The 17,111-nt window shown below is 44.3% G+C and overlaps 1 protein-coding gene and 1 long non-coding RNA gene across 3 annotated transcripts in view; one reads left to right on the top strand and one right to left on the bottom strand.

Moving 5' to 3' along the window:
• The window catches only part of LOC128326602 (uncharacterized), a 31,685-nt gene extending 25,468 nt beyond the window's left edge, over positions 1 to 6,217 (top strand). Inside the window, exon 3 of one of the 2 annotated variants that reach the window (XR_008308133.1) lies at positions 6,125 to 6,217. This is a non-coding gene — a long non-coding RNA (uncharacterized LOC128326602). Of the gene's footprint in view, positions 1 to 2,170; positions 2,338 to 6,124 lie in introns of those variants that run through there. The other variant, XR_008308134.1, reaches the window with a different exon arrangement.
• Positions 1 to 17,111, bottom strand: part of LARGE1 (LARGE xylosyl- and glucuronyltransferase 1) — a 366,765-nt gene that overhangs the window by 250,309 nt on the left and 99,345 nt on the right. The window contains exon 3 of the mRNA XM_053253740.1: positions 6,271 to 6,353. Coding sequence (XP_053109715.1) covers positions 6,271 to 6,353 — 83 coding nt within the window. The remainder of the gene's footprint in view (positions 1 to 6,270; positions 6,354 to 17,111) is intronic.

The following is a 17,111-nucleotide window of genomic DNA, read 5'->3' as shown; positions in this document are numbered from 1 at the left end:
CTGCCGGGTTCGGTCCAGCAGGTCTGTGAATTTTTTTTTTAAAATTAAACATTAAGCAATTACCTATAGCCCCTTTGGGGGGCTTGCTGTAGCCATGGGGTGTGTGTGTGTCTGCGCGGGTTCCCTCTCCCCCTGCCGGCCTGCCATAAGAGCAAGTGGCTGCCATAAGAGCAAGCGGCTGCCGAAGCTTCGCAAAGGGCATTTGCGCATGCGCGGTGGCAGCCAAAATGGTGGCCGCTTGCTCTTACAGAGACCCAAAAGGGCAAAAAAGGCTTCAGTTGCCCAGCTGCGGTGGTGATGAGGAAGGCCGGTGGGGGTAGAGGGAACCCGCACAGACACCCCCCCCCGTGGCTACAGCAAGTCCCCCAAAGAGACTATAGGTACTTGCTTAATGTTTAAATTTAAAGAAAAGAATTCGCAGACTGGACAGCTGCGGGGTTCACTGGGAGCCAGACTGAACCGGGCCAGAGGGTCCCGTGCACACCCCTATTCCCTATCATGGGGAGAACAGAATATCTCCCTATATAAATCATTCGTCTCATCAAACAAATGCTGAGGAGGATTTCAGGGCACCTCTTAAAATAAAACAAAATAAGGAACAAAAACATGTATTCTAATCAAACAAAATATGCTTACACGCTAACTAAAATTAATATTAAAAAATAACCCAGAAATTTCTGTGTTTGCAGCACCAAAGGTTATATTTGCTTTCCACTGAAGTAAAGTGCTGAACATAAAATAAAAGGTGGAATACTAACCAATACTAACAAAAAGAAACTCTTAATAATAATGCAAATATAATCAAAATTTACAGGTATAATCTCTAACAAAGAACTGTAAAACATGGGCTGTTAAAAATGTATTTCAAATGAGACTACAGGTGTAACCATTTCAGGATTAAGCACAGTCATAAACGTTAAAAATCGCTGAAGGATTAGGAGTTACCATACTTCTTTTCTTCTGTATAAGGAACCTCATTTCCTGATAGGCATTTCAGGTGTGCTTAACAATTATTCTTTTCTACTATCAACAAAGCTCTTAGTCTAGCCAAATCAGGCTGGACTAAGAAATCCTGTCAGTCCTGCTGGGGAAATGCTGATAGTTTACAGTGGCTATGTTGAGGGAAATTCCTCACATTAATTTACCCATTGAAATAAAAGGACAAATTAAGTACTGCCTGAGTTGTCCTTTTAATTCAATGGGAATTATTTTCCTCATCAGGTCAGCCAGTGATCCCTGAGAGGTAGATGTTGATAACCAAAGTGATCTCATTGTAAGTGCAGCATTTTAAAGTGAGTTCAGAGATGCCTTTTCTTCACTTGATTTTCGATTATACAACTAATCACAAATCAACACCACACCCACAGAACTTTCACATAACTTCACACTACAGAGGTAATATTATTATTAGGAGAGATGGTCTTGTGGTCGCAAGCATGACTTGTGCCCTTACCTAAGCAGGGTCTGCCCTGGTTGCATATGAATGGGAGACTATATGCATGAGGCACCGTAAGATATTTCCCTCAGGGGATGGAGCCACTCTGAGAAGAGCATCTAGGTTCCAAGTTCCCTCTCTGGTAGCATCTCCAAGATTGGGCTGAGAGAGATTCCTGCCTGCAACGTTGGAGAAGCTGCTGCCAGTCTGTGTGACAATACTGAGCTAGATGGACCTATGGTCTGACTCAGTATATGGCAGCTTCCTATGTGCCAACGATGATGATGATGATGATGATGTAGTAATACAGCTTCACATAGGGCTTCAATGATCGCAGTTCACATGTTCATCTGAAAGGATGATCATCGGGTGATCTCACCAAGTGATGCACATGGATATGTGAACAATTCTTTAGAATAATAAGATTTTTCTGTAAGTCAAGTATTGGGCAAGGCAACGGGGAAACCTGTATCTCAGTTAGAAAAGAGACTGTATCGGGAGGGCTGGAAGGCTGCGTAGAGCTCTGTGAATGCAGTCTCCGCCAAGGCAAGAATCTAAGAGGGATACAAAATTCAGGCAGCTCTGGGAGGGAAAGGAGTCAGGACCTCGACTAGCTATGTAAATGCAAAAATGGAAGAATTCCAGTTCCACATTGTACTTTAAATTATGTATCACAGCATGAAACATTATTGTCTGCAGCAGTAGGAATGAGACTATGAAGAACCTTTATTTCAGGGCACACAAGGATGCTCATTCCTGGAAGAGGTGCTGAAGAGAATACTGTGGACCTACAGAGGAAAGCACACACTTCTCCTTTCATAAGAGAATTATACATAAGGGAATGAGAACATACTTGGTGATCATGAAAGCCAAGAGCACCTTAAAGTTAAGAGTCCAGTGTAAAACAGGCAAGTTTCCACGACTCCCCACCTCATTCACATAGTTCCCCTTTATACAGGTCATTCTAGCTATCTAAACACACCATCTATTTAACTCCCTGCTGCTTCCCAGAGCCTGCTAATCAAACCAAATTACACAGTAGCTCTGTGATGTGCCCTGTTCAAGTGGAGGATGAGACCTCTCCAAACCAATTTTCACTTTAAAGTCACAGTTAAAATGATAATGTAGTCAACCTCTGAGCCAATCATTTTCAAGTGCAACTCTTTCAACTAATTGCTCAACATCGCATTAGGAAGATCTGCATCAACGTTTGGTTCTGGTTTTGCAGCGTTATGCTTCTAGTTAACTCAGGGGTGGGGAACCTTGGCCCTCCAGCTGTTTTTGAACTACAACTCCCACCATCCCCAGTGGCTGGGGATGATGGGAGTTGTAGTTCAACAACAGCTGGAAGGCCAAAGTTCCCCACCCCTGAGCTAACTGAAAAGTTCATTCATTCCTGTCACAATGATTGTCTTCAAGACAAGCATCATGCTACGGGCAGAAAAGGTGTTTGGTTAAGCAACTGCTTCTGTGTGCAGATGATGTTTGGAATCATTTCAAGAGACCAAACCACTGGCTTTTTATTGGGGGAGGGAGCATCTCTTGGAATTGCCTCTTGAGACATTAAAAGATGTCTAGATCTGTCAGAAACCCAAATCCAGGACCGCCACCTGCTATAGGGGAACAAAGTGGCAGCTACAGGCACTCAAGAGAACACTCTGCAGAAACATCTGCAACAAAAGAAAAATTACTCAGGAGGAAGCCTCCCCCTTCGCTCTTTGACAAGAGCCGTGATGGGTCTTGCAAGCAAACATGGGGGCTTTCCCTCCAGAGCGCCCACCCACGAGAGCAAGGGAGGCTCTTACCAAAAAGTGGAAGTAGCCTCTCCTCCATTTGTGGGCAAGAGCCATGTTTGCTCTTGTGGGCCCATGAGGGCACTCCACCAGAGTGCCCACTTGCCTGCCTGTGAAAGCAAGGGAGGCTCTTGCTGATGGAAGCAGCTTCTCCTCAAGCCTGGCAAGACAGCTGCTTTTTCTCATGCATGATGGGTTTGCTTCTCCTCTGCCCTCTCTTGCACCTTGCTGCTATGCTGGCAAGCTTGTAACCCAGCCATATCAGCTGCTTGCTCTCCCACACACTAGACAAAGCAGTTGTTCCACTGGACTTGCCGGCAAGATGACGAGAGGGCCAGGGGCGTAACTAGGTTGGAGTGGGCCCTGAGACAAGATTCTTAAATGCCCCCCCCCGCCATCACCGCTTTTTAAAATGACTTCACAAGGAAGATCGGGTAGGCGCTGGGTGGGGGAGAGCCTCTGAGGGGCCCCCCCAAGGCGGGGAGCCCCGAGACAACGGCCTCCCCCTGCCTAATTGTAGTTATGCCCCTGGAGAGGGCAATGGGAGAGGAGGCCAAGACGGGAGGCAGCAGTGAATGGGGCAGGAGGAGGAGGAGGAGGCAGCAGCCACCACTGAGGAAGGTGATCAGTTCCGATTACTCTTGAGAGAAGAGGCTGGAGGGGCAGGAGGTGGGAAAGGAGAAGGGCAGCAATGGGATCAGTCCCAGCTTCAAAGCATTTCAAAGTGTTTTATCTGACTCGTCCTAACTCGTCAGAATTTAAGGCACTTCCTGTCGCAGTTAAGCCTCCCATCTGGGAAACCTCCTGGACAGTTGCCATAAAAACTGCCTTGGTGGTTCCCAGATCCCTGCCTTGGTGGAGTCCCTAGAGGGAGGAAGCAGAGAGCACTCCATATCCAAGCAACTGCTTTCTATCTCTAACAATGGAAAGCAGACGAGCACCCTTTTTATTTTTTTGCTTTAAATTTTTATTGATTTTAACAATATCTTGAAAATCTCATTACATCCAGTTAAACAAAAATTGACTTCCAGCTCACCAATCAGCGCGAATCACTAACTATACAATTAACCCTTGCTATAATAATTCAAAACATATATCCTATATCTTACCAAACTCGATTTTAGTCTACTCAACCTGCTAATATTACTAAATTTCAAACCCTGTTGAAAAATCAATATTAGGAAAATAGTTCTTTAGGTACAGTAAGAATGATTTCCAATCTTCTTTAAAACCTTCCAAATTTTGCTCTCTTATCAGTACTGTAAGTTTTGCCATTATCGCATATTCCAAAATTTTTATCAGCCAATCTTCTTTTGAGGGCAGTTCATTGTCCTTCCATTTCTGTGCATATACTATTCTGGCCGCCGTGGTTGCATACATGAAGAATGTTAAATTGCTTGTGGAAAACTCTCCTTGCATTATTCCTAACAGGAAGAATTCTGGGCTCTTAGGAAATGTCATGTAAAAAATTTTTTTAACTTATTATATATCACGTCCTAAAAGGCCTTTGTCTTCCTGCAAGACCACCACATATGAAAAAAAGTTCCTTCACAATGTCCACATTTCTAACATTTGTTTGAAACATTTTTATACATTATCGCCAGTTTTTTAGGCGTCAAATACCACCTGTACATCATCTTATAATAATTTTCTTTTAAAGTGTAACATGCAGTGAACTTTAAATCAGTTTTCCATAATTTTCCCCAAGCTGCCATATCTATATTATGACCCACATCTTGGGCCCATTTTATCACAGTCGTTTTAACCACTTCATCTCTTGTCTCTTCCAAAAGCAACAGCCTATACATCTTAGACACTAATTTTTCATCATTTTCACATAGCTCCTTCTCAAATCTCAACATTTGATCCTCAAATCCAAGTTTGAAATCCTTCTTAAAAACTTCATTTAACTGATGGTACTGAAACCAATTACTAACCAGATTTTGTACTTCAATTAGATTTTTTAACTTACAGCCCTTTTCTTGAAAACACAACAGATCCCTATAGGTACCCCATTGTGGTTGCATATTTATCTCTTTACGTACTAAAGCTTCAATTGGGGATAACCATAACGGAGTTTTAGGTTCCAGCCATTTTTTATATTTTACCCACACTCTCATTAGACTCCTTCTTACATAGTGATTCAGAAAATCTTTATCTATCTTACTTTTGTCATACCACAAATATGAATGCCATCCAAACCTTCTATCAAATCCTTCCAAATCAAGTATTCTAGGATTTCTTAATGTTATCCATTCTTTTAACCACATCAAACAGACGGCATCAAAATACAACCTTAAGTCTGGCAGGGTAAGACCACCTCTTTCTTTAGCATCTGTTAAATTTTTAAAGTTAATTCTTGGTCTTTTACCCTGCCAAACAAATTTAGTTTTGTCCTTTTGCCATTGCTTAAAACAAGTTAAAGTATTAATTATTGGAATAGTCTGAAAAAGAAACAACATTTTAGGTAAAACATTCATTTTCACCACTGAAATTCTTCCCATTAAAGATAAGTTCATTCTAGATCATCTTTGCAAGTCGATTTTTACTGTACTCCATATTTTAATATAGTTATTTGAAAACAACAAAGAGTTATTATTTGTCAACCAGACGCCCAAATATTTGATTTTTTTCTCCACTTTCAGTTCACTTATTTCAAAAAGTCTGTCCTTAGATCTCTAATCCATATTTTTTGTCAACACCTTTGTTTTAATCTTATTTATATAAAACCCAGCTAGTTGGCCAAATTGTTATATTTTTTTCCAAGAGTCTTCCGATCTTCTCTAATGGATTTTCTAAAAAAAACACTACATCATCCGCAAAGGCTCTCAGTTTGTACTTTTGTTTCCCAATTTTTGGGCCTTGTAATTGAACATCTTCTCTAATATTTCTACAGAGCACTTCCAGTACTAATATAAAAAGTAATGGGGAAAGTGGACACACAGACAAGCACCTAACTCCTTCCTACTTTGGCTCCTGGAAAGGAAGAACATTTTGTTGTCATCTTTGCAAGAATCTTTCAACAAGAGGAATAAGTCTTACCTATGAAACAAGACTGATTTGACGAGTGTGACAACATCCCGACTGGCATTGTATCCAGCACAGACAATGGCAACGTGGATTGTCTAAAGGAATAAAGAAACCAACCATGAAAGCAAGGAGAGAGAGAAAGATCAATATTTTGTGGTTTCATCATTCATTAAATGGGAAAAAATTCACAACAGTTCTACCTATTAGGACAGTGGTTCAGAGTGGGCAGTTTCTAACAGTTTAAAGCTTACCTGAGTCAGCACATTTTAATAGAAATAACATGATGCACATATTGAAACCATTGCTATATGGTATCTGGACTTTAGAGAGTTCTTAAATATTAATTATGTGGAAACAAGGGATCTTAAGATTTGTGATAGCAAGCAATGTGCCCTCTAACAGAGATTCCCAGATATTGTTGACTACAACTCCCATAATCCCCAAACAAAGGCTATTGCAGCTGGGGATTCTGGGAGTTGTAGTCAACAACATCTGGGAATCCCTGTTAGAGGGAATACTGATAGCAAGCCTCCCCAAATCCACAAATAAGCAAGTGACACCTTCTCTGTAGAGATGTGCACAAGCTTTCGGGTACTCTCTTGCGGGGCAGGGAAGGATACCTCTAAGATTCAGGTAAGGAGCTCTGTACATGCTTGCCCCTGCCCTGCTGCTCACCCCACTGCTGGTGTTTGTTTTAGAAACAGCCATGTGGCGCTACGGCACAGCTTCCTGAAGCCCTGCATGGAGGCCATTTACATGGTCAGCAACACAATGCTGACCATGCTAATGGTCGGTGCATGTGTGCCCTGGCCATGAGCATGCAGATGCCATGCAGAGCAGCAGGAAGTGCTGAGGTGAGCAGGTAAGGAGCTACTTATCTGCATCTTAAAAGGTACCCCTCCCTTCCTGTGGAGCCGGCTCAAATGCTGGTGTTCGAGCCTGTCTGGTGCTTGAAAAAGAAAGCATTGAACAGGCTTATGCTCATCCCTACTTCTCTGCCTAAACTTAAATTGTGCCATGTCACGTTGATTTCGACTCCTGGCGCCCACAGAGCCCTGTGGTTTTCTTTTGGTAGAATACAGGAGGGGTTTACCGTTGCCTCCTCCCGCGCAGTATGAGATGATGCCTTTCAGCATCTTCCTATATCGCTGCTGCCCGATATAGGTTTCCCATAATCTGGGGGAAAACCAGCAACCTTCTGCTTGTTACTCAAACATTTCTTCGCTGCACCATCTGACTAGGGAACTCTTACTCTGGACAGAGTCTCGGGAATTACCTTTAAGATCTCCTACCAATACCATTCCAGGCTTGGTGAGTACCATACTAGGGGAGTATTTAAGGGTGTGGGGAATTTAAGAAGAGATCATGCTTTCATTAGCTTTCATTCCATTCAGACTTGCACAGAGAACACACACACATACACACAATCATTCGCTCTACATCAGGGATGAACAACTTTGTCCCTCCTGAAGAAGTTGGATTACAACTCCCATCATCCCTGAATACTGGCCACAGTGCCTGGGGATGATAGGAGCTGTAGTCCAACAACAGCCGGAGGGACAACGTTGTGCAAGCCCTGCTCTACATCTTTGACACAGTTGTGGGCATGGACACTCACATCTCTCTGCTCTCGGCTAATAATAATTGACAAATTACACAGATTTACAGGTCTAATAATGCCTCAGTTGACCTCTTTTTGTTGTCGCTAAGAAAAGCTGCTTTGGGAAGCTGCAATCTGGGGTGAAAATCTGGCAACGAGGAGGGGGTGGTTCACTTTCCACACCCACTGCTTTTCCACTTCAAATAGCCCCCGTCCAAGCTTCATTTCCCCCTGCAGGATTCCAGATGTGTGCTTGCAAGTGTGAAGTATGCTCCTTTCTGCATAAAAATGCTTTAGGTATAGAAAATGAGGGTGTTTTTGAAGTCCACTCTCTTATACATTTGATATTATTATTAAACAGTTTAGTGTCAGTACCGGCACATTGCTAAAGGAGCAAATGTGAGGGTGGGAACAGAGATGTATTTCCAAATGCTAAATTATCTCTTCTGGGTTAGCCAGATTCCATATGGAATAATCCCCTCTCCTCCATTGTTTCAGTTTAGCTTGCATTGTCTTACACTGTTCACTGACTCTCAGATATATAAATAAGCAAATAAACTCCCTTGAGCTAGTCCTCTGAGAGCTGGATAATAAAACAAAAAAAAAGTGTCATTTGTATTTTTTAATTACTTTGATATTCTTACTTTTTTCACTGAGACCCATGTAAAAAGCAGCAACCACTGGTTCCAAATGAACTGGGAACATAAGAACAGTTGTGACAGAACAGACCAAAGAGCCATCTTCGTCCAGCATCTTGTTTTGAATAATGGCCAGTCAAATGTCTGTGGGAAGCCTACACACAGGACACATTTAGGCAACAGTTCCTCCACCATGGTATGTCCTCTGCACCCAGAATTCACAGCTATACTGTCTTTGTAATATACAGGCTAGATTTAGCCATCATGGCTAACAGCCACTGACAGAAGTTGTTTAGCTAGTGACCATCACCACATCCTGTGGCAGTGAATTCCATAGTTTAACAACACATTGGGCAGGTTCACATTAACTGGCAAATAAGTAGGAGGGAACTGACCACTCTTGGGGGATGGGGAACATATTGTCTGAACCCACACATTATCTATTCTAGAGTCCCCCGCGCAACTTTCACCTGACATTCTCCTACCAATTTCAGTTCTCAGTTATGAAAGTTGGGTGAAAGTTAGAAGACTCAGAACCGACTTTTCAGAGTCTGGGTTCAGAAGACATACCCACCAGGAGCTCACACTCCGTGGGAACTGCTGGTTCCCTCCTACTTACTTGCCGGCAGATCATGTGAACCTGTCCACTGTGAGAAAGAATACTCCCTTTTGTTTGTTCTGGATCTACCATACAACCACTGCATTTGGTGACTCAGAGTTCTGGTATTCTAAGAGAGCAAGGGGGGAAAAATCACTCTCTCCATACCATTCATAGTTTTGTAAAGTTTCATCATCCCTCCGCCTTAGATATATTTAAAAAACCCACAAAAAACCAAAAAGCCCAAAACCTTTTCTCTTTCTCCACAGGAAAGATGCCCCATGTGAAAAACTATAAGCTGTATCTGTATGACTTAGATTAGTTACCAGTTACAGCTGAGACTGCTTTTTTGAGGCCTCAAATCTAGTTTCTGCTAAGCAGTGTCAAGCTTATTGTTGACTTCACTGTTTGGTGACGCTAAGCACTCCCTGAATGTCGCAGTGTTTCTGTTAATTGCCTGTGCAATGACCATCTTCCTATAAACTCAAGAGGCTGTTCTCATGTGCAGGCAAAACCGGGTGAATGAAGTGCGTGAGAACCGCCAGGATCAGGCACGATCCCAGCGGTGCCTCGGTGGCAAACCACCCGCCCTCTTAAATGGGGTTAAGAGAGCTAGCACTCCCTTGGCCCCATTGTTTTAATTGTAAGACTGTGGGGCTCCAGGCTGGCATAGGGGGAATCCCCATAATGCATCATGTTCCGGGGGCTGGGACGAAGCACCCCAACCCTCTGCGCTGCCAGTGGCTGCCAGGAATTGTGTGGATGTCCAGGAAGTGAAGAGGGATCGTCTGTAGTGAGGTAAGTGCAAGCAGCCTTCCTCCCTGCTCTCCCTCGAGCCCTTCCTCACAGGTCGTGAACAAGGGCTCATTGTATAATAGCCTAACATTTCAGAACTCAATAATCCTATTTCCTTTGATCAGGGGCAGTCCTTTCATGAGGCGAGGTGGTTACTGATTACTGGAGTGCTGGTGGGTAGGGATGTGCACGGAACCACGGAGGCGTGGTCTGGCACTGGGGGAAGTGTGTCTTTAAGGGCGGGGGGGGTTAGTACTTAAACCCCTCCCGTCACTCTTCCCCCTCCGGCACTGTACTTTTCTAAAACGTTCTGGCGGGGGGACAGAGTTCTTCCCTGTCGCCCTTGTCCCCGTCGTTGTCCTCCAAGTTGACAAGCAGAAAAAGCTGGCGCCACGCATGCACCCGTTGTTGACGCCGGCACATGCGCCGCATACATCACAATGATGTATGCGGCGCGCATGCACCGCGACAGGCGCATGCGTGGCGCCAGCTTTTTCTGCTTGTTAACTTGGAAGACAACGACGGGGGCAGGGGCGGCAGGGAGGAACTCTGCCACCCCAAGAACGTTTTAGAGAAGTCCAGTGCAGGAGGAGGAAGAGTGTGGGGGGGAAGTACTACCCCCAGCCCTTAAAGACACACTCCCCCCCGCCAAACCGCCAGACTGGCCAAATTCCAGACCAGTCCGGAGGCCTTTTGCATGGCCCCGGACCGGTCCATGCACACCCCTACCAGTGGGGCAGCAAAACACCTGCTCTCTGGGGCTGGTCTGACTCTTACACACTTTGCAAGGAACGCCTATCCTCACAGCAAAGCTTGCATGAAGCACAAGGAGAGAAGAGGAGGCTGCTGACAACTTTCCCTCCTCCTTGCCACCCCCTTCATTTCAAATGTTACGAGGATCAGTTTTGAAAGGCAGCTGTAATCATGCTGGAGTTTAGCATGTTCTAGCAGCAGTTTAGCATGTTCTAGCAGGCACTTGTGATGGTACTGCTCCAAGCGACAAGGCTATTCCACAAAAGCTGTACTTTTGACAAAGACTTTTTTGAAACGAACTATCACCTAGGGAGTCTGTTAAGTTTCAAGGTTCCTGTGCAAAGTTTCAAGTTTCAAGGTTCCTGTGCAAAGTTTCAAGTTTCAAGGTTCCTGTGCAGAGTGATTACCTCTTACTCATGAGCATGCACTTACAGCAAACTGGCACCACCAGCATCACATCAGCTATTTGTCACGATCAGCAACTCAGTAACTGTTGTTAAGAATTACATCTCCGAGTCTGTGGAGTTTTCATCAGCCCACATTGTTGTATTTACTTGCTTTTGTATAATGGATGCCTGTTGCAGTTTGTGATTACACATCGAGTATTGTCATACCCTGTATTGTGACTCTGCATTTTTTGCTTTGCCTACTGTTCTCAGTTGTTCACGGGTTTTGTGTTGTATTCATAAAAAGTACAACATACACCGCCGCCTCTGCCCTCGCCCCTTGCATTTCCAGAATGGCTGGGCTTAAGAGTTCTGAAATTACAGGATGGCAGGACCCTGTGTATTTTTATTTCCATGAAATCGGTTAATCCTGCAATACATAGCAATCACCAATACACAGGATGGCAACTTCTTATGTTCCATACCCTCCCACATTTCACTGCTGAAAATAGGGACCTACTTGCTATCACTAGGCAAACACAACTAAATTGAGTAGCATCTTAACATGCATTTTGCACTAAAAGTTACATTATATCAAAACACCCCTAGAACACAAGATAGAAATTAGAAAGGAACTATTCAAAATGGACAAATACACCTAACAAGTCCTACTCAACATGTTATGTTCAACACATGTACAATTACAGCACACACATACAGACCTGTAGTTATTCACACTTTATGTTCAACACATGACAATACATCTCCACTCCTGTCTGTACTGTGGATTTGAGGGGCCTATACTAAAGTTTGCTTTTTAAATGAATTCATGCACAGTTATTCACACAAAAGCATATACATGTACCAACATCATGTGTAATGTCCAAATACAGTAACTGTATTGGAAAATAAGCCTTTTCAGGGAGGAAACCAGCAGTTCTCAGCCCCTTCTCACAAAACACAACACTGAAAAATTGAATTAAAATCCCTTTTCAGAAGAAAAAAAATCACCAGGAACTCATCCACCCACCTCCAAACCCCCACATTCTACCAAACAATCTGGAAGGGATGGAGAGGAAAAAAGGAAACTCCTAGTTCTTCTGGAGAATTGGTTCCTCCACCCCACCCCACTGGCAGATCATTCCAAACCAGTAAGCAGACCAGTCTCTCTGTTTACTAACTCACTAACTCTACTTACTAACTTACTAACTCTCTCTCTCTGTTTACTAACTCACTCCCATACAGATAACATGTACACTACCCTGAACTCTTTGGATTAGCAGGATGTGTGTAGGGGCGTAGCTAGGGGAGAAGCGGCTCATGTTCTCCTCTCTCTCCGGTGGCCCCTCAGAGTGAGGGAGATAATGAAGAAAGTAGGAAGGGGTGGTGTTGGGGGCCCCTCAGAAGTTGGGGCCCCTGGGTTCTTTGAACCCATCTGCTCAATTATAACTACACCCCTGCATGATGTGTCCCCCTATAAAATATATGTACAAGTTGACTTTTAGCCACATGCACTCCAATCCTAAGCATGTAAACTCAGAAGCAAATTCAAATAGCATTATTTTACACCTAGCAGAGCAGCAAGCAGGCCCGTTTGATCTCTTACAGGACAGCAGAATGTCATATATGAAGTTACCCCAATTTCACTGGCAGGGAAGTTTTCAAAATGAGTTCCTCGTGATCTGATTTGCAGTCTTATTTTGAAGCAAGACTATAAAAACCTACTTTTGGTGGGGGAGGGGGGATGCTTGATGTTCATTTTAGCCATTTGTGAAGCTATTTTCAAGAAGTTGAGGTATTTTAGTAATAACAATTTGTTTACATAACATAACATATTGTTTACATAACAATATGTAAGTTACTTATATATGATCTACAAAGCAAAACAAGAGAGTAATGATTATAAGGGGAAACATGTTGAGAAAGAACTATTTCCTCATATTTTGCTATTTAAGTCATTTTACGAACTTTGCTGCTAAAAAGCAGCATATACATATTTTTTAATAAGACGGGGGGGGGGGACCCACACAGGGTTGGTTTAAAAAAAGTTTTACTTTCTTTCTCTGAGGGAGACAACAAACCCAACAGCCAGCCTGGCTCTGCAAAGCGCCGAGTTCGGGAGTAGCCTCCAGACTCCAGGAGAACCACGAAGGCTGGGAGAGCAAGTTAACCCTATTTTTCTCGTTGCTACTGCCGATCTCCATGAGAGGGGCTTCCTTCCCGACTCTCCTTCTCTGCGTCATGGCGAGTCATTCCTCACGTTTGTCAAGAAGGCGGAGGGAGGCGTTCAGGCGGGAGTTGGGACAGCCCACTGCTGCTGAACACGGCGGGGCACAAGGGCGCCCTGCAGGTGGACCAGGAATATGCAGGGCACACCGGGAATATACCCTGTTGCCCTGTGGGCCAGTCCGAGACTGAAGTAGTTACCAGAACTGTACACAACTATCACAGATTTCCACACAGGCAGCATGAAACTGGCAGCTTTCTTTCCCAGAAGAGGAGAGGAAGAGGCCATCTGCTTTCCATTCAGTGCTGCCCGTGTGAGAGTCCGTGTGTGTGCGCTGTTTGCTCCTTCTGCTCTTATCTGCCTGCTCCTTGCTTCCCCTGTGGGATTATGGCCTGCTGCCTCTGCTGAACATCAGTGGAGAGTGTGTGCAGGACTGGGGCCAGGGGCGAGTGACTCAGCAGTTCCTGATACCATCTGCCCAGTTCTGGGCCTTTTATAGGAATGCTGTCTGTGGCAATGGGCTCATCACTGGCAACACCAAAAGAGATCACCCCCTTCGGAAAGCTACTTTGGGGGATAACGAGGGTGAGGGCCAGGCTGCCTGGCTCAGGATTTTTTGAGAGTGTGAAAGAGGTGGGTGGGTATTTTTAATTTGACTTCTGTTTTAAATCCTGGGCGAGTTTAGTTTTAACGTGCCTGGGTTTGTCCGGAGATGGGGAGAAAGGGGGCATATCTACCGCTTATGGGGCAGCTATTCCAGTGGTGGTGGGGAATAGAACAACTAACATTGGCAGGTCAGCAGGCCACTGCAGGAGAAGGGAAATCAGAAACTTAATTGCTGTTTCCCCTTCTGGCTGTCCTGCCAGCTCTTTGACCTTGGAGAGCAGTGCCAACCACCCACAGAGCCTGATCTTGCTCCTTTATAATGCCAAATCAGTCCAGAATAAACCTTAAATCATCCATGATCTGATTCTGGATGAAGGGGCCAACCTGATATGTATCATAGAGATTTGGATGGGGGAGAATGGTGGCCCAGTCTGGTCCCAGCTTCTCCCTCCAGGGTACTCTGTTGAGGAGCAGGTGAGGGCCCGTGGGCAGGAAGGTGGAGTGGCTGTGGTCTATAAGAACTGCAGGTTGCTTACCTGTAACTGGAGTTCTTCTGGTGGTTATCTGTCCAGTCACACAGATGGGCTTCACGCCTGCATGAAGAAACCTCCAGAACACTCAAGCTGATCTTTTTCTCGCTCTCTAAAAAGTAGATGGGCTCCTCCCCCTTAAACACTTTGGTCATGTGCTCTGCATCCTCCTCCTCAGTTCGACAAAGGCTCTGCAGCAGGGCAGGCTAGGTGGGTGTGTGACTGGACAGATGACCACAAGAAGGACTCTAGTTACAGGTAAGCAACTTGCTGTTCTTCTAAGTGGTCTCTGTCTCTGTCGTGGCTGGAAGAGGAAGCGCTAGACTCTGGTTCAGAATCTTATGACAAGTCCGAAGCCTCCAATATCTTCTCCAGCAGCATCAGGAGAATAACGTCCAAAGCCAGCACTGTCACAGACTATGCGGTTTGAGCCAGGGCCATGATCAGTTTAGGGTTCTTCACACGAGGTATCTGAGCAGGGGTTGGCTCTAGTTGGTCACACACAAGTGCCGGAGATGTCTGGGATGCAGTTCCCTGAGAGGGTGCACATGCTATATTGTGCTGCACTGAACGACTCCTTGCTTGGGAGGCAACAGGATACACTCTGTCAAAGAGGCAGTAATGATGATGCATGGGTGGAGGACACCTCTCTCTGGGCCAGGCCGTTGTTCTTGCCCGTAGTCGGTAGGGAGAGCAGGACCTCGACCTGTAGCTTCTACTCTGTGGGACCTCTTCATCCTCAAGTCCTCTTCATCCTCATCATAGTCATAGGAAGGATAATATTTAATGGAATGATATGGTGAGGAATCAGCCCTTCTGATGTGTAAATTTGGGCAGTAAAGAGGCCCCCAGAGTCCTCAGATTGCTAGGGGTCTGCATCAGACTCATACTGGAGCCCCATCTGCTCACAAAAGCTAGCCCTGTTCAGCAGACAGCATGTGGACTTGCTGCGAAGACTGGAGCTGGAGAGGGAGGGTTTGCAGGACCAGACTAGACTACCCTACAGGCAGTACCTTAGTACATAGTCCAGAAACTGCAGTTGGTACAGAATGCGGCAGCCAGGCTGGTCTGTGGGTCATCCTGGAGAGACCGTATTACTCCTGTATTGAAAGAGCTACACTGGCTGCTGATAAATTTCTGGGCAAAATACCAGGTGCTGGTTATTACCTATAAAGTCCTAAACAGCTTAGGCCCTGGGTATTTAAGAGAACGTTTTCTTCGCCAAGAACCCCATCACCCATTGAGATAATCTGGAGAGATTCATCTGTGTTTGCCTCTGGCTTGTCTGGTGGCTACTCGGGGACAGGCCTTCTCTGTTGCTGCCCCTGGGCTTCGGAATGCACTCCCTCTTGAAATAAGAGACTCCCCTTCTCTGGCAACTTTTAAAAAGGCACTGAAGACATATTTGTTCACCCTGGCTTTTGATTAGATTTATAGTTTTTAATACTTCTAATGTTGGTTTTTAAATGATTTTAATGTTTAAATGATTTTAATTGTCCCAAAGACGCATGTTTTGGGCAGTATAGAAATATGTTAGATAGATAGATAGATAGATAGATAGATAGATAGATAGATAGACAGATAGATAGACAGAAATTCCTAATAATACTCAATATCAGATTCACCCTTTTAAATTGCCACTGCATATCAATGTTTTCAGTGAGTTGCTCACCATTACTCCAAGATCTCTTCCCCAGGGAAGTCACAGCTAATTAAGACCTCAGTATAGTACTACTACTACTCAGACGACCTCAGGGCAGCATAAAAGGTTCTTTTTCATATGTTATCCTCAATACAGCACTGTGACATAGCCTGGCTGATAGTGACTGACTCAAGCTAATACAGAGAGCTTCATGGCTGCATGGGGAATTGTCCCCAGACATACCCATGCCTGGTCCGACACTCTGATTCCCATATTATTTTACACTTTACTTATATTGACTCTCATTTGCCATTTTGTTAACTATGCACCCAATTCATAGAGATCTCCACAGTCTGCTTTGGACACTACACTGTATAATTTGGGGTTATTCATATACTTTTTTTAACAGCTTTGGCGGATAGGACAGCTACACCAATTTCCAGAGATAAATGACCTTAAAAAAGTAGTACATATGCTGGTAACCTCCAGGCTTGACTACTGTAACACACTCTACATGGGGCTGCCTCTGTACACAGTCTGGAAACTACAACAGGTACAGAATGCAGCAGTCAGGTTGGTCTCTGGGGCAACCTCAAGGGACCATATAAAACCAATTCTGAAAGAATTGCACTGGCTGCCGATATGTTTCCGAGTAAAATACAAAAGCCTGGTCATTACCTATAAAGCCCTGAATGACTTAAATCCAAGGTACTTAAGAAATCATCTTCTTTGCCATGAACCCTGCAGCCTATTAAGTTCATCTGGGGAGATCTGGTTACTGGTGCCGCTGGCTCATCACGACTTGGGGCCAGGCCTTCTCTGTGGCTGCCCCAGGGCTTTGGAATGCACTCCCTATCAAAATAAGAGCGTCTGCATCTCTGATTGCTTTTATAAAGACCCTTAAGACACACCTGTTTTATGAGGCTTTTAATTAAAATTAATTTTAAACTGTCTGTTTTATTCTGCAAAATTGTTTCACTCTGTGAATTGTTTTTTTATTCTGTGAAAGTGTTCTGTCTGTTTTTTATTTTTACATTATAACTTGGATTGTGTACACCACCTAGAGACGTATATATCA

Source organism: Hemicordylus capensis, chromosome 5 (genome assembly GCF_027244095.1).
Source record: "Hemicordylus capensis ecotype Gifberg chromosome 5, rHemCap1.1.pri, whole genome shotgun sequence".
Taxonomy (NCBI): domain Eukaryota; kingdom Metazoa; phylum Chordata; class Lepidosauria; order Squamata; family Cordylidae; genus Hemicordylus; species Hemicordylus capensis.
Note: the sequence above shows the minus strand (reverse complement) of the source record. Positions and strands in the feature narration are given on the sequence as shown.